At 39.9% G+C, this 17,130-nt stretch overlaps 1 protein-coding gene across 8 annotated transcripts in view; it reads right to left on the reverse strand.

Moving 5' to 3' along the window:
• Positions 1 to 17,130, reverse strand: part of USP24 (ubiquitin specific peptidase 24) — a 61,539-nt gene that overhangs the window by 7,621 nt on the left and 36,788 nt on the right. For 2 of the 8 annotated variants that reach the window (XM_063166172.1, XM_063166168.1), the window contains 27 exons: positions 16,600 to 16,828; positions 15,588 to 15,747; positions 15,154 to 15,309; positions 14,554 to 14,624; positions 13,671 to 13,831; positions 13,198 to 13,259; positions 12,666 to 12,857; positions 12,302 to 12,419; positions 10,836 to 10,980; positions 10,030 to 10,149; positions 9,676 to 9,801; positions 9,372 to 9,470; positions 9,079 to 9,161; positions 8,727 to 8,868; positions 8,261 to 8,380; positions 7,698 to 7,918; positions 7,150 to 7,274; positions 6,426 to 6,567; positions 5,397 to 5,547; positions 4,270 to 4,365; positions 3,522 to 3,625; positions 3,325 to 3,438; positions 2,478 to 2,574; positions 2,150 to 2,266; positions 1,453 to 1,545; positions 1,051 to 1,153; positions 75 to 196 (listed from right to left, as the gene is read on the reverse strand). In XM_063166172.1, the coding sequence (XP_063022242.1) occupies positions 75 to 196; positions 1,051 to 1,153; positions 1,453 to 1,545; positions 2,150 to 2,266; positions 2,478 to 2,574; positions 3,325 to 3,438; positions 3,522 to 3,625; positions 4,270 to 4,365; positions 5,397 to 5,547; positions 6,426 to 6,567; positions 7,150 to 7,274; positions 7,698 to 7,918; positions 8,261 to 8,380; positions 8,727 to 8,868; positions 9,079 to 9,161; positions 9,372 to 9,470; positions 9,676 to 9,801; positions 10,030 to 10,149; positions 10,836 to 10,980; positions 12,302 to 12,419; positions 12,666 to 12,857; positions 13,198 to 13,259; positions 13,671 to 13,831; positions 14,554 to 14,624; positions 15,154 to 15,309; positions 15,588 to 15,747; positions 16,600 to 16,828 (3,469 nt within the window). Of the gene's footprint in view, positions 1 to 74; positions 197 to 1,050; positions 1,157 to 1,452; positions 1,546 to 2,149; positions 2,267 to 2,477; positions 2,575 to 3,324; positions 3,439 to 3,521; positions 3,626 to 4,269; positions 4,366 to 5,396; positions 5,548 to 6,425; positions 6,568 to 7,149; positions 7,275 to 7,697; positions 7,919 to 8,260; positions 8,381 to 8,726; positions 8,869 to 9,078; positions 9,162 to 9,371; positions 9,471 to 9,675; positions 9,802 to 10,029; positions 10,150 to 10,835; positions 10,981 to 12,301; positions 12,420 to 12,665; positions 12,858 to 13,197; positions 13,260 to 13,670; positions 13,832 to 14,553; positions 14,625 to 15,153; positions 15,310 to 15,587; positions 15,748 to 16,599; positions 16,829 to 17,130 lie in introns of all 8 variants that reach the window. The other 6 variants (XM_063166171.1, XM_063166167.1, XR_010029039.1 and 3 more) reach the window with 5 other exon arrangements.

Here is a 17,130-nt window from a genome sequence, read left to right on the forward strand (position 1 = left end):
CACAAAAGGATTTGTCAAAGGAATACATCACATAAGTTTTTAGGTTCAAGCAGGGCAGAATTTAGAGCAGATACCTCCATTAAGTAGGGTTTTCCCTCAGACAGGAATAGCAAGGCTTCCACTTCTTCATGGAGTGCCAGAAGTGGCCCTGAAGCAGTGATGCTGAGAGGTGGACGCTGCTTAAAGAGACCAGGAGCTATAACAGCAAATACAAAAACAATCCACTCATAGATTAGTTTGTTCTAACACACCTTGAAGACACTGCTGCTCATTTGGCACCATGAAATCCCTCATGACACTCATCTCAACTAGTTTATAGCTCGTGTGCTACCACTCCAAGCAACAAATCTCTTGCACCCTGAAGTGTCACTTATTTTAGTGACAGCAGACAAAAGAACTGCAGGAAGGTCAAAGCAAAATGTCCACAGACTATCAGTAGTTTGAGCTTTAGTTTTACTCCCAATCCCTCTTGCACATTCACCATATACAGAATATTTATTATTCTCCTGTTACCTTCTGATTTTTGACTGCTTTCAACCTCAGACAGAAATTAAGTTATTCTTTTAAAAGACAATGTCAAATTCCTCCTTCAGGAAACTGAAGATTTTAACTTACTCCTTTATTACCTTTATTTGGATGTTTCTGCCTCTCATAAGAAGTAACTAGGAGAGTGTTTAATTTTTTGTTATTCAGTAACTTAGTCTAAATACTCCCCTTTAGATAAGCTTGAGACAACACAAGTCTAAACAAAATACAGCCTGTGAGTCTGTCCAGCCAACAACAGAGCTCAATTCACTCACATGAGGAAATACCTGTTAGGCACATGGGGAAGGGAAGAAGGTACAAAACTGTTAGTATCAAGATCTCCCTCCTCCCAAAATACTGTTTGCCACTCAATACATTTACAGCAAAATCAGAAGTAATCAAACTTGTATTAACCATTTCTGCCTTAAATTCAAAATCACTCTATTTTCCTCACTAATATTAAGTTACTCCAAATCAATGTAACTGAAATGCCAAGGCACCAAAAGACTAAACCACAATTCTTACCAACATTTCTTTGTGAGGAGACATCAGAGTGCAAGACGAGCAGTGCTACAGTGTTGTGAAGATATCCAAACTCACGGGCCTGTGCTGAACTCCACCTGCGGTTCTGCTTGAGTCAAAGACACATTTAATTAACTTTGGTTTATTTAATCAACTTTGTTTAGCCAAAACAATGTTCTTACAGTCCACCACCATGATCTAATACTTTAGAGTGGATAAAAATTTTATTATTATTAAAAACATCATGCTCACTTCTGCCAAAACAGTTATTCCATGCTAACTACACATAGGTGGGCTCACACTTGCACGAGGTTTATAGAATAATTGAAGGATTGTTTATTCTACCACATGAAAAGTATTTATTCATAATTTAAACATAATAAAAAACGTGGGGATGGCCTGTACCTGATTGCTCTGCCGGTTGGGGCCAAGGAGAAAGTTGACCATGTGCCTCAGGGCAGAGTGCCTGAGGAGAAGACTGCTAGCCCTTATTCCCTGCTGTGAAGAAAAAAACAACAAATTACCTTCCTGTGCAGGTGAAGAATTAGTGCTCAAGAGAACAAAAGTAAAATGCACAGGCTAAAACCTGCGTTTTCCACTCTGAAATCCCCAAAATATCCCAACACAGATCAGTAAGATAAAGTCCTAAAGAGTCTCATTGTACACAGCACATTACACAAACCAGAGCAGAATCAGCAGATGCACAATAAATATCTTACAAGAAATAAAGAAGGCAAAAAGAATAGAGAAATAGAAATAGTAAATTCGGTCCGTTATTCTGCTCTCCATGGAATAAAAATCCTGAATGCTTGATTTTTTAATATATATACATATATATAATTTTTTTTAAAGAACAACTCTATGCAACCCTTCAAAACAGACAACCAAAATTCATATGCTGGAAATAACATCTTCCACTGGTATACTTTTGTGATTTTATCCTACTCCATTATTCAAAGCCATTTATTTAAAAAACAAAACAAAATAAACCCGATTACTCCTAATAAAAGTTTTGAGTTTCACTCTACTGCAAATCCTTCTATGAATAAGGATCACTAGCTGCTTTATTAATGTCTTCTTAAAGTTAAATAGCCATTCTTACCTTCTGTACAAAGTTATTGAATAGCAAAAAGTACTGAGCACAGTTTTTACAGTTTTCAGGTACATCTTTATCCAGTAGAGCAAGTAGCACCTCCAGTAACTGATGTAGAGTTTTTAACTGTGAAAAGACAAATATTTTGAATGTAAAGAGCTGTCTACTGCTTAAAAACCCAAAGTGTTTCAAACAGCTCCTGGGCAGGAAGAGATGAACATCAACCTAGAAATTAAGGGGGAGGATGGGCTCACACAGCTCTGCCTGCAAACAGAGCAAGAGGCACCAGGGAGAGCCCAGCCAGGGGATGTCTGGAGAGGAGGTGGCAGCCACTGACCTTCTCCTGATAAAGCAAGGCACTGTCGAGGGTTTTTTCGAGGATTGTGGCCACAGCAACTCGCACCTCCCTCACGCTGCATTCCAGGAGGAAAGTCCTGGAAGAGAAAAGGTGAAGCTGCAAAGAGAGCTGGAATCAACATGCACACACAGCTGCTGTGATTAACTGTGGTGTTTAGTGTTTGTTATTTTAACAGTCCAGATACATTTTGTACTGTACTTCCGTGGGTAAGCTTTAATTTACATTCACACACTCCTGCTTGTAGTAAGGCCTGTAATATTTCTATTAATATATTTATTCATTTAAATAAAAAGAGCTCTAAAAGCTCTCATAAGATGTTGTTTTTCAATGCAAATTAAAAGATAACATGTTTTTTACACTGACACACTTTTTTCAGCATGTCAGATCTCCAATAATTTGTTTTCAAAGCACCTATTAGCTGATCCTTAGCTTGGCTAGAAGATAGTCTTTCCAGTTCATCTGTGATCCTTGTCAGGTAAGTACTTAACTTACCTTACCCCCAACACATTTCACCCTGTTCTCCTTTCTCACCACTTGTAGAGCTGACCACACAAACTTAAGCACATTCCAAATCCCTTCACTGAATTCATCACCTGATCCTCCTCCATGCACACTGCACTATCTAATTTGATTTTCAACATTCTCAGAAAGCTCCACAGAGAAAATACTAGAAACAAAACTCCAAGTAATTATCTAAAGTGTCTGTTTAAAGAATGTGCACAGTCAACTCTTTGGGAATACATCAGTACAAGGCAGATCATGTTATGAGGAAGGTTTATCCACACTTGAGACACAAAACATCTCAGACAGAATCACCAGGACTTACTTCACAAGCTCCCGGCCCTCTGGCCCAACAAAATACTCCACCAACCACTGACAAGCATCAATGCTTTTGGAGAGCAGTGCATCTATGGTGGCAATCCATTCTTCTGTATCAGCCCTTCAACAAAACAGGGACAACTGTCAGTAATCCAGGAGCAAAAGCACCTCCCAGAATTAAACCATGTTTCTTGTTTGCCTTACCTGAGTTTCTTCTTGGTTCGGAGATAGGTTTGGAAAAGGAATTGGACTGCCAGCTGTAAGCTCACCTTTGCCATGCAGGGATAATAGGGATGCTTTACCTTAGTCTGAAAGAAATATTAAATTTATAAAATGATGCCTGCAGCGCACATGATGTCTCTTAAACACATCAACATGTTCTATTCAAGTTATTTACTTCACTTGGAAAAAACAAGCCACAGCATTTTTCTGTGCTAAGTCAGTCTCCAGTGCTGACTTTGCTACTTAATAAATATGCTAAAACAGGAGCAAACTTGCTGTAAGGTCAACTAGATCTGTGGATTTCAAAAATTTATTAAATGCTGTTGCTTTATGACTCCATTTAGAAAAACTTAATTCAGAAACTATTACAAATTAAACTCTATCAACTTTGAAGTAATTAACACCAACTTTTGGACCTTCCATATGGAGAGGGATTTCTGTCCCTCTACAGGCTTGGTTTGCATCATTATAAAAGATATGGATTATTAAATAAATTTTACTGGGGCAAAATGATGTTTCTCCCAGTACTAGAAAAGGAGGCTGGAGTTTGCTTTGAGGCAGATGTTATCATCAGCATCCAAAATTACTGGAGGCAAGGAATAGCTTGCGTGGAAAAGCAAAATCATGTCAACTCTTCTCTTCCAGTTTTCCTGGTTTGACCCAAATAGCTTTTGTGGCCATTTTATCCAAAATAATTTGAACACTCCAAGATTAAAATCCAGGTACTTACAGCATTCAGGGAAGCTAATGACAGAACAAAACTGAAGTAGTCACTACTGTATACATCTCTGTTCTTCATAAATTTCAAGTTTTCATCTCTCACCATCTGTAAAAGTAAAGGAAGGCAAAAAAAATTAAAAATGTTGTCAAAATACACTTCTCTAACTAAAACTTCATCTTTTATGTAAATGTGTGATATTTAAAAATCAGTGTCAAACTTATTCTGTTTCCTTTTGAATCACAACTTCAGCAAAGGGAAAATACATACAGGAGATTTAGAAGATCTGGTATAAAACCAGTGATTTTCTTTCAAAGATATTACAAAACAGCAGATGAGGGACATAATCATTTAGCCATTAAGGGAAAAAAGGAAGAAATTGCAGATAAGTTCTATTTTTTGCTTGTTTTTAATAAACAAGCCAAAAGAACACCCCTCAAACCAGAAAGGCTTGCCTAACAAATTTAGATGCAGAGAGCAAGGAGTCCGGGTGTAATTACAAGCTCAGCCACAATAAAGGTATTTAAATGCCAAGCCCTTCTTTTCTCAAATGAGATTTTGCTGAAAGACTCTCAATAAATTTGAGCCAAGCTCTGTTCATTGTAACAACACAATCCCAGATACAAGAATGCCCCAAGAGGCTGTCAATGCCCTGAAACAGCCCATGTGGAGGGCCAGACACATCCTGCAGGGTTTATCCTCCCTGTGTGTGTGATGCAGGCTCTCCTCACTGCTCCTCCTCTTTCTACACTCTTGTGAACTCAAGAACCTGAGGATCACTGTAATTTGCCATCATCTCCACTGCTCCTCGAGTGCACTCCACATGAAGCGCCTTCTCTGCTGTTGTCTCTCTCTGCCTGTATGCTGACTGCTGCCAGATCTCACGTTTGATTTATCTGCCTGCAGTTTCTTCAAAGCAAAGAACTGATGGGCCTTTTTCTTGAGAAAGTACAGTGAAACTTAAAATAAGTATCACTAAAGAGCTTGTTAGTAACTTTACGTCAGAATCCAGAGTTGCTTTTTAGCTTTCCTACAAGGGAATTACTTCAAGGTAACCTTTAAAAGTTACCACGTTTCTCTCACTATGGGCTCAAATTTTATGTGAGCAGAGTTTAGTTGTCACTGTCAGTGTGCTCTACCTGATAAATCCTCACAGGCATTTTCTCTACAAAGAGCCCCTTTTTTTCTCCTTTTCGAACCAGCTTGGTCAAGATGGACAGACGGTCACTGTTGGGCCTGTGGGGTCGAGGTGATGACTGAGGTGAAATTTCTGGTGAAGAGGGAGCAGATCTGAAATACAAACAAGCTGAAGGTGAATAAAGAAATCCTACAGCAAATCTACAGTTTAGGTATAAAATACCACTGCAGCCAGAGTGATCTTATGGCAATTTTGAAGACAGCCTAAATATTTCTTGAGGCTGTCAGTCAGCTGGAACTTGCTGCAATAATGGTAATAAACAAGCAGCTTAAAAACCAAACCAAAACAACAGAAGGGTCAATACATTGCTTTGCTGGACAGGAATGACTCAATTCTTAGTTGTGGAGAGATGTTGGAACTCTGACAGCTGAAAACTTCAAGCTTTCTGAATTTAAGGGTGCCCGCCCTCAAGTAAACACCTCATTTGACCTGAGACCTTGGAAAAGGCATCAAAAAGTGAATGATAGCACAGAAACAGTGTGTGTGTCGTTTGGATAGTATTGTGTGATCTCACAGGTGAAAAAACTTAGATTGGGAATTTAGTATATGGTGATATATGGGAGCCAAGATGGAGAACTTTGGGTGTGGGTTAGTTGCCTTTTTTGCACCTTCCTCTTGGATCTGGGTGGTTTTCTCTAACTGGGCGAAACACATCTGTGTTGTGGGTTTTGGGTGATCATAACAGGGTTAGAAGTATAAATAATACAATTTCAGCTGTTTATCAGATAATTGAGACTTAAATAGCCTTGATTAGACACCATTTTATCTCACTTTCTTGACTTAGAAAGAGCTCACATCCCCTGAGTTTGTAATAGATAAGGGTAATAAACTTCAGAGTGAGACTTCAAACCCAACATCTCCTGAGTTTTATTGGCCCCGACCTCGGAGCCACAAAGAGCCTGGTATTCCAACAGAGAGAGGTCTAGATATCAATATGAGAGAAACCTTTCTGGATACAAGGGGGACTTACAGGGAGAGGTCCTCAGCTTCCTGCCTGACGACACTGACTCTGCTTTTCTTTGGCAGCACAGGGGAGTTCTGGTCGGACACTCTCTGGTAGAACAGCATGTAGGCGTTCCAGTAGCGCCGGCGCACGTCGGGGTAGGGATTTGCTGTGGGGATAAAAGGCAGCCCATGAAGGCCCTTGAAGGTTTAGTACCTTTCCCATTCCTGTATGGAAGCAAAACTGGGGGTACAAGTAATGTGAACTGCAGCAGGATAAATCTGTCAGATCGAAACATCAGTGATTAAAAGTGTCTGAATTATGAAACGGGCGAATATTGGAAATGTGCTTGGAATAAATTCCTTAAAGCATTGAAAAGTTCAACAATATGATGCCACAAAGTGTTCCATGAAGTCATTCTCATTAGCCTAAAATAAGGGCTGATTTATGTTTGGTTGGGGCTTTTTTAAAGCTATATTAACAAGGTGCCATTGTGTTTTTCAATCTCTACTATTAAGTCTACAAAGTGCTGAATCACAGTGAATATGGCTTAATTCATATTAGACCATACACAAGCTGTTCTGTTCTTCAGTAAAGGGAAGGCTTTAGGGGAAAATATGGTTCAGAAGGAGTATTAGTCCAAGTAACTCAAAGTACCTATAATGGACTAAGCTCTACTCAGTCCATTATAGGTACTTTGAGTTACTGAAATCAGTATGAAATTGAATCTACTGTCTGTACTTCTGCTTACATTGATCATAGACTTTAGGTCTATATTCTCCACCAAAACATTCATATTCCAGGGTTTCATCAGTCAAATCAAATTCTTCAACAACGGTGTCATTAAATTTATACCACTTTCCTTTTCCACATCCTCTGTGATCAAAACAGAACAGAAACACAACAGAAACAAAGTTAGTTGATTGTCTCAGCAAAAAAACAAACCACCCTGAACAGCCTAGATGTGACAAGCCTGAACTCACATTTGTTTTGACAGTAAGAAGAAAGCTTAGTTCAATTGATGTCAAGGTTGCATTTTAAAAAATAACCTTGATTAAAACTATGAGAAGCACATCACCTGCAAGTCAGGAAGCCCTCAAACTGTAATACAAGGTACATAAGAATTAATGAAAATTTTACTCTGTGATGTCCCATGTCACTGTGTCATTGCCTCATCACAGGTGCTGAGAAAGGGAAGAGTGGTTCCAGAAGAGCTCTGGATGGCTCCATGCACCTTCCCAGAACAAGAAGCCTTTAGACAGCTCCGAAACCTCCCCCACGAACCTTCTTGCCCGTTACCTCCTGTCCTTGATGAAGGAGTAGTAGTGCCCTGCATGAGCCTGCCCACTGTGGACAATCACACCAACGAGCTCGTAGTTCTCTGTAGGGGCAACTTTCTTCCTTGGGGAGCCTCCTCCTCCCTGCTCTGTGCTCCTGCCATTTTCCCCCACTTCTGAGGAGGAGTCCTGACGAGCCATCCCTGACACAGTGTAAGGTTCCATGTTCAGCATCCAGGGAAACTGTTTGAAGAGATACTTTGGATTAATCAAGACATTGCAGTGTGTATTGCTTTGTGTAATTTTATGAGAATGGTATCAATACTTCCCACATCGGGAACACCAAAGGAAAACATGAGACTTCAACTTCTTATGCTTCTTATACAGATGTTAAATAACAAACTGACCCCAAGAATGTTGCAAACAAGGAAAGCTCTAAGGAAAAACACTTCTTTTCTGTAGCACTACCATGTTATAAAATCCCTGCATCAAAATGTGGGGGAAAAAATGAAAAATGAACAGGAAGAATGAGAGTCCACTACACAAAGTATCTGGGGAAAGCACCATAAAGCAAAGTTTTCTTACCTTTATTTGTTCATCGTATTTAATAGAACGGCCACTCTCCCAGTCAAAGCCAAATCTCATCAGGTGAATCACCAGCAGGCTGGGTAAAACCTTAATGCAGGTGCGCTTCACTGTAGTTCTCTTGAAAAGAAACAAGAATATCACCTCTATCTGACATCCCAGGCCATCTGCAGCACCCTTCTAGAGAGTCACAGTGAAAATCCAGCCATGGCGAGTCATAGGTGTCCACAGAAGCCAGGGTGTCTACAGGATGACTGGGATACATCTCAATGCGTTACACAAAACTTTACCATCCTGTCATCCCTCTAAACCTTTAGTTGACTTTAAACTTTTAGAGGCATTGAACCTTTTGTCTTCAATGCAGCAAGAGCGAGCAGCATCTAAGCATGTTTTCCATGACTATGTAAAGCTTAGAAAACATCAAACGGCACATGAATCTTGTTTCACAAAAATTAAGAATCAATACCTTTTCTTTGCACTTTTCACAGTAGTATGCGTTGCTTCCTTCCAGAACTTCTCCTCTAACAAACTGATCCAGTGATATTTCCAGGCTTTGACATGAAGTCACACCAAGGTTGAGAGCCATGAAGGCTTCCTCACGCTCATACCTAAATTCAAGAAGAAAAACAGATTAGGATTTACCAGCTGGCAGGAACAAGACAGATGTTTAGGAAAGAATGCTGCATTTGCCCCACAGCTATCAAAGCTGTGATGCTCACAGGGGCATTTCTCTACTTTCCAGTGCTACTTTGACATACATATTTTAATAGTTCTGGGAACACATAACTTGGTAACTGATGCACTAAATGTGTCATTACCTGTGAGGGCAGTCCTTGCAGATCTTCTGATCAGAGAAGATTCCTTGAAAAGTATTCTTAAATATTTGGTCTCTTCCTATTTTCTGTTGGAGATGTAAAGTTAGACATCAGTGGGATATATTGCAGGGTGGAAGACCAAGAAATCAGTAGGAATTTTAAACTCCTAAATACTGTGCAGATTATAACATAAGCTAAATGGCTCTCTGCCTCTTTTCTAGAGATCAAAGCAAAAAGAGAAAAAAGGTACCAAGGATATGCATATGAAACAGAAAAGAAATTGCTGAGGTTTTTACCTTGAGGTACTCATCCATTTGATCTATAAGACTGGTGAAGAACTCATAAGCATCCTGTTGCTCTCTAACATAAAGTTCCTTATTCCACATCTTGAAAATCTATATAAAATATAAATCTATGTTAAAAGGTGGTTGCTTCATATATATATCACTGAGAAAAGCATTTTTATATAAATTTATTTTAACATGTTTTGGTTTTTTTGAATTAGAGCTTACTTTATAAATTCTGCAATTGAAAAAGGCCGAATAAATGATTACTTTTTAAGTAGAAAAGCTATAGAGTCTAAACAAAAAGATACAATACCTTCCAGAAGTTCTCAGGTACATAATACTGTAGCTTGCTTTCCATCAAATGACCAAAAAGAGATTGAACTTGATAGAACACATTGTCATCAGGATTGTCAGTATCATCATCAATGGAAAGCAAGGCCTAGAAGGAAACAAATAATCTTATTAAATTGGTTTTTGGAAAAATCATTACTATAAGCTGTCATGGCCCACAGCACTACAACTTAAAATTTATGTATTTATTGTATATATTTACACACACAGAGTTGACTTTTCATTTTACAACTTACTTACAAATGGTGCTAAGATGAAGTGGTTCAAGTGAAAGTAATTCCAAAAAGAGGATTTTATTGGATGCTGAACTAATTACCTCTGGGAGACCAGGCTGCATGTACAGCTGCTGGAAAACAGCATTCATGTAACAAGTAGCACCACCATTCTTCAGTCCCACAAATCCAGAAATAGAGCGACTGTCCACAGGTGGAAGGTACTGGAACGACAAATACATTTTTTGTCCCAAAAACTTATAAAAAATATGAGACTCCAACAACATTCTATAGCTTTTATAACCACCTTTGTATTGTAGAAAAACAGAATGGTATGAGTTGGAAGGGACCTTAATCCAGCTCCACCCCTTCCACTACCCCAGGTTGCTCCAAACCCCATCCATCCTGCCTTGGACATTTCCAGGGATGGTGCAGCCACAGCTTCTCTGGGCAACCTGTGCCAGGGCCTGCCCACCCTCACAGGGAAGAGTTTCTTCCTGATATGTAACCTAAAACAACCCCCATTCAGTTTAAAACCTCTCCCCCTTGTATGTGAGCTGTTAAGAACAATTTAATGGAAAACCAGGAATAAATTCTGAAAAACTGCAAGACTGCTGCATGCAGTCATTTAAATATTTAACACATTGCACAACACTGTTGAAAATGGCCTAAAATGTAATAATAAATAAAATCTGTGATATTTAGGAAATTCTTTCTTACTCAGTTAATAACAAAGACACACTGGAGTATCTGCTTCCGAGGAAGATTAAATGTATCTGCATTTCCCCTTAGCTGCATTGTGGCATTTTAAACTGAAGACCATGGAAATCTCATGAATGAAGCAACAAAGTGAACCATGCCCGGCCCTCCAAACCATGCTAACACAAATTAAAAAAAGCTTCTTGCTTACATCAAACTCCTTGTTGAGTGCAGGGTCACACTGGTGGTGCATGGAAAGCAGCTCCTTTGTGATAAGCTGGAGATTGGAGGGTGAGCTATCAGCCAGCATTACCAGCACCTCATAAGCAGCTAATCTGCTGTCTGCTGTGCTGCACCTGCAAAGAAAACCACAGCTGAGAGCTACTGGCTAGATGACTCAATTATTTCTAATTCCAGAAGGCTGTATTACTCAGAACAGGCAACAATTAATGTTCTAAAGAACACTTTGAGTGATTAAACACTCCTGAGGGACTGCAGAGTGCTGTTTTGTCTTTTTTTTTCTTTCTTGGGGTAGGAGAATGGGGAAGAATCTAATGAGAATAGTTGCAAGAGGAATATTCCATTAAAGCATCCTTTACTGACATGGATACACCTGCTAACATTCAGTAGAAGGAAAAGGAAGTGCTCTAAAAGGAGACAGAATTGGTTGCATGTCTGAGGACAAACAGACACTTTCCATCATGTAACACTGATGGAGACAAAATGACTTTTTTACAGGGAGGGAAACTTGGGAAGAGCTTGACCAGGCAACATCCTTGCTACAACAGATGAGTTTAGACCTGAGCTAGACCAAAACTCTCCCAACTCAGTTCTTTTCAGCAGTCATTCAGCACAGCAGCCCTTTCTTCTGAAGGCCAAAGGCTTCATTTACTGTAGGCAATAAAAAGAGCATGCTTGGGATGAACTGCAGTGGAGCAAAGCTGGACCAAACACTAAGGTGGATCAAGTCCCATTCATTTCAGGGGTTGTTAAATGATTCACTGGAACCTTCTTGTGGGTTTGTGGAAAGGCAGTGAGGATATGCCTGATCTAACACCAACTACTCAATGCAACACAAACAATTCAGCTGCACTAGCTCAGAAATCCACATGAGCTAATTTACACCCACCCCTTCAGATACTGTATGGCCATAAAAGCTGTGACAGGAAGGAGAAAGCCCACTCTTTTTTCTCCAGTTGATCTATTCTGGGCTCCATCAGCTTTCTCAGGTGCAAGGAGACTTGCTTGGTGTTAGCTTTTTTACAAAACAGGTAGGGAGAAGGGAAAAAGAAAGAACTGGAACTTTTGAGATTCTCTTTTACAAGGAGCTTGGGAAGTTAATTTTCTGCTCATGCTCCAATTTAGCCAACTTCCCAAGCAGTAACAAGCTAAAGGAATATTCTTTGGACTCATGAAATCAGCACTCAGTTGTGCCTGAAGTTCATCATTGATCTAACAAAGCACAGACTTTGAAGTACAGAAATGCAAGGATACTGGATCACACAAAACTGTATAAAATGCTATTTGGGCATTTATGTAGGAAATGTAGAAAACTGGAGAAATGCTCCACCACTGGTATTAAATCCTACTGTCTGTAGGGTTTAATTCTGACATCATCATTCATGACACTGAAGACAGAACTCAACATAAAAAGAAAAAAAAAAAGATAATTTTTACTTTGGATGGAAGTCTTGCTGGCTGATTGCAGCACTGCCTGCTGGGGAATGGCTGTTCAGAATAATCCTGGATGCTCGGAACAGGAAATCATCCAACAATGGCTTAATCAAAGATGAACCTGAAACACAGCAATCTACTGTTAAGCACTTACATTATCACTGCAAATGCCAAAAAGGTGTTTCATAAACAACAAAACCACTTCATAGCACCAAATCAACAAAATGTTTTATCAAATATTAGAGGTACTGCTAAACCCAGTCCTTATAGCTCTGTATCACTTCTACTGATGTCTTCACATGACTGTCCAGTCATGTGTTAATGCAGAATTCCCAGCAGTCTAGTCAATTTAAAGAGAAATACTCACCAACCATTTCCTTCTCTGCCCCACAGAGTGAGAGGAGAGTCTTGATGAGCCTCAAGTGTCCTGCTAGCAGGATGTTGTCAGCCTCACTGGTCTCACACTCTGCCGTGCGGTTTGGCTCAAAATTGTCCAGCCAAGTGATCTCATCTTCTAACATGGCAGCTGGGCTGATCTTCAGCTGCTCCATTTCTGATGCTGCAAGGAAAATAAAAAAAGGAACTCAGTAAAAAGTAGCAGCTTTGGAAATGCAGAATGTAATACAAAGAATTTCAAACAGTTTGGTAACGGTCTAGTTTTGCCCTCATGTGTATCAAGTAAACCTTCCACCAGGGAGCTCAGTTCACTTTCCAGAAGGAATGAGCTACCCAATGCCAAGAACAGACCATGCCAGGCACTAGAACAGGACAGAGAGCACACTGGCAGGTCACTCTGAGCTCAAGGTGTAGTAACCCCCTTCTGCAGGCAATTCTACATCTTTTCTAGAGCTTGGAAGCTGCCATCAGAATGAAGGAATCAGGTGTCTGCACATACTTACATGTCAGGTCATCCAGTAATTGACATCTCAGGTCAAAGTATTCTGTACACTGGGACAAAAGTCTGAAACAGATATAAATAGAAGAAAGGTTTACTTAAAATCATGAACTTTTCTCTAACCAGCTGTCTTTTAAAGTCTGTGTGCTCTGTCCCTCTAACCCAAAGCAGCATAACCATGTAGGTGTGCTTCTGCATGCTGCAGCTTAAAACAATTCCTTCCCAACAGCTACTTCTGAATGTCAGCAATCATATTGAATCCTCTTTTCTTCCCTCACCTCATGGCAACTCTAGTTAGTTGTCAGTTGACAATAAAATAAAAACATGCTTTAACTTCTCAGTTACTCCTCTGGAAATTGCAGGATACGTACCTCCAACACTTGCCAAGTGCAATGCCTTTTTCCTAGAGCTTCCACAGTGCTGCTCATTTCAAAATGTGTCAGATTTTCTTCCTCCATAAACACACATGTGACTTACCTCTGGTTGATTCCTCTCATGATGCTGGTTGGTGACCAAAGAGGCAGCTGTGCCCCAAGAACAACGCTCAGGAGGAACTGGTTTGGCTTTTGCACATCTGGGTGAGCTGATGTGTCTGTCTGGCTCAGGGTGTACAGCTGGTCACAGGCAACGCGACGAATCTGCAACAGGGTCATTGTCATTGCCAGCAGTTACTCAAGGGCTGCAAAAATCCCCCACACTCCTGTCAAGTTAGAAATCTAACAGAAAAAATGGGCATTGCAATGGTGCAAACCAGGCTCTGAGCTCTGCACCCATCAGCCAGGGTTTCTAGGAATGCAACAAACCCTGTTCATCCCTGAGTGAAAACCTCTGAGAAACACAAATTGTAAATACAGATAAAGGGTGAGATGCAATGACTTCATGCAAAATAAACGGATGACACATGATGAAATGAGGTAAGCATAAAAGTCAATAGATTTTAGAATATCCAAGAAAATCTTAAATCAAAAAGAATGAATTTTAGGAGGGTTACAACACTTGGAATAAATTTTCAAAATTTCAGAACTATCCATCAAATTTTACCCAAATCAAAGTTACTTGAAACTTCCCCTAAAATACTGGTTTTACAGAATTTGTGTCACCAAAATGAGACTATTTTCGTTAGACTAGTCACAGCACAGTCCTGTGCATCTCATGGATGAAACAAGCCTAGAAAATGTAATACTACACCATTTTCTATCAAACCATCACCAGATACTGGAATTACCAACAATTATACAAAGGTTATTTATTCAAATACTAATCTGTGGGAATACTTGCAATAAACAATTTTATGTTCAGACTATATGAAATTATCAAAACATACACATTTCAGAAGGAGCATTTAGAGGAAGACTCTCACCTCAGCACTTGGTGATCCAAGCAGAATATCAATGATGAAATCAGCAACACAAGGCAAATTGTAAAAAGATCCTGGAACAGAAGAGTACCAGGCTATCTTATTAAAAATAATATTTTAAAATAAGTCAGTTACAGTCTTGCATTAAAATACCACAGGACCTAGAGGACATCAATACTGAAAAGCAGTAAAGGCTATTTCCTGATTTCCTTCCCTCAGCAGAGGCTGCCACCATGATAAAACAGCATTTTCCTTGCCTTCCTGCACCACCAGTGTTTACACTTCCTGTACACAAAGACTCAAGTACTAAACAGGAGCTATGCAAACAGCAGCACTTACAGAATTACAGACTTCAAAAGCAGTGCAAATATTTATATTCTGGCAGTAAGTCAGCTTTCCCAAAACATTTTACTGAAGCATAGCACTACATGCCTTATTTCAGTCCTGGAAAAAAAATCCTGGCAATTTTTAATGAAATGTTGTATTTTTGCTTGAGCAAGTTTCGAATTTTTTTTTTTTTTTCACTTGACTGTATCCAAAAGCCTCCTCCCACCTGGCTTTTTATTCACTCCAAGTAGTGAATAATCCAATTTTTTTCCATACCTAGCTGCTGACTACGTAGCTGAAGGCAGGTTACTAAGAGAGACAAGGCTTCCCCAGCAATGAGAGCATCTTTGGTGGACACAGACTGCTGCCTCACACAGATCCCAGCGTGCAGCGCCGTGGGCTCCCCTTCGCTTCCCGAACTGCAGTTGCTTCCTGCATTAAAAAACAAAGAACAAGTGCTGTAATTTATTAAATTTTACTCAGATATTTTCAGCTTTTGGACAGTTATCTGCAATTCAAAAATTTCTCTGAATCCCTGATGAATGTACATAATTTTGCTCAGAGTTTTTGTAATTTAGTTGTATAATGTCCAAAGCTGGGGGAGATCCAAGAGGATGAACATTGAATGAATTCAGTTTCAAACTCCTGAAGTGTTCAATTAAGATTAAACCAAATGCTTTTGGACTGGTTTAGGGACACAGTTAACCCACCTGAGCTGCTAAGTCTGTTTCTAATCCCAGCAGGGAAGAGAGTGTTGCTCTCTTTGATGGGCTGACTGCTTCCCACGAGGTCCAGGCGTCCTGCAGCAGCAGCCCACGAGAGGCGCATGAAACAAGCCACTGTGGAGGTGAAATCATTCACCTCCATGGTCTGGAGGAACAAGAAACAGCAGTCACTTCTGTGATATTCAACAACCCTTGTTAATCACAGGGATGAGAGGAATGTATCTTCTAAATCGTGTCAAATTGACATTTACATGTTTTCCACTTTCTTCTCTTTACAGGTTAAAGGATTCAAGAGTCTGTTTGCCCCCAGTGAGAGACTGGTATTGCTATCTTAGGAGAAGTAATTAATTTTTAAATTCCCCACGAGGATAGATACCCTTGCCACCTATCTGCAGGCACTCATGCTGATTTCAATTGTTCAATCCATTTGGGAAGCACTACCCAAGAACCTACCACAGCACACTTGTCACATTAACTATGAAGTTTCTTTCAACTAGACTCAATGGGTTTTCAAACAACATTTTTTTAAGGTACTGAAAATAAAAAAAAAAAAATTCTTTTTCTCCACAATACCATCAAGCAAATTTAATTTTTAATGAGTTATTTGGAAAAAGCTTGTCCAGTTCTTTCTAATTCAAAGTATAATGGATTATAAAGCCAGAAGCTCAAGCAGGAACCTTCTCCTTTCGATTCACAGAAAATTAACAGAGTAAGATCTTAAGAGTTAAGTGTGACTGAAGATAAATCACAAGTAAGATTTCTATGTACATCTATTTCTTGTAAGCACTTTTGGGGTACTGCTTCCCTTTGTAGTGCCAAAATAATTTATGATAATATGTTAAAATTCAGATCAAGATTGGAAGAGACAAGATTTTCAGGGACTTTTAAATGGACTCAGGGCAAAAACCTGCATAAAAGACCGATTAAAAATCTCAGAGTTATACAGCTGTCATTGGAGATGACACTGCTACATCAGAGCCATCCAACACTTCCTTACTTGTATGGCAACTCTTGCAGCTGGGATGATTTCTTCTACCCTGATGGAGGATCTGTCAGACACAGAGAGCTGGCGGTAGGAGGACTTCTCAGGAGTGCCACAGATGGACATCTGCCTGCTGGCCTGCCGGCTCACGTTGCGGAAGGGCCGCGAGGACAGAGCTTCCACCCCATCCTTGATGAAATCCTCATCCAGCAGGGTGGGCATTGTCTGCCCAACCAGCAAAAACCTGCATGCACAGAGTAAAAACATCATGGGTATTGTCTGCCCAAGCAGCAGGAACCTGCATGCACAGAGTAAAAACATCATGGGTATTGTCTGCCCAACCAGCAAGAACCTGTAAAAACATCATGGGCATTGTCTGCCCAAGTGCAAAAACCTGCATGCACAGAGTAAAAACATCATGGGCATTGCCCAACCAGCAAGAACCTGCATGCACAGAGTAAAAACATCATGGGCATTGTCTGCCCAAGCACCCAGAACCTGCATGCACAGAGTAAAAACATCAACCTTGTATTTGAATGCTTGCAG

This window comes from Melospiza melodia, chromosome 11 (assembly GCF_035770615.1).
Source record: "Melospiza melodia melodia isolate bMelMel2 chromosome 11, bMelMel2.pri, whole genome shotgun sequence".
In the NCBI taxonomy this organism is placed as follows: Eukaryota; Metazoa; Chordata; class Aves; order Passeriformes; family Passerellidae; genus Melospiza; species Melospiza melodia.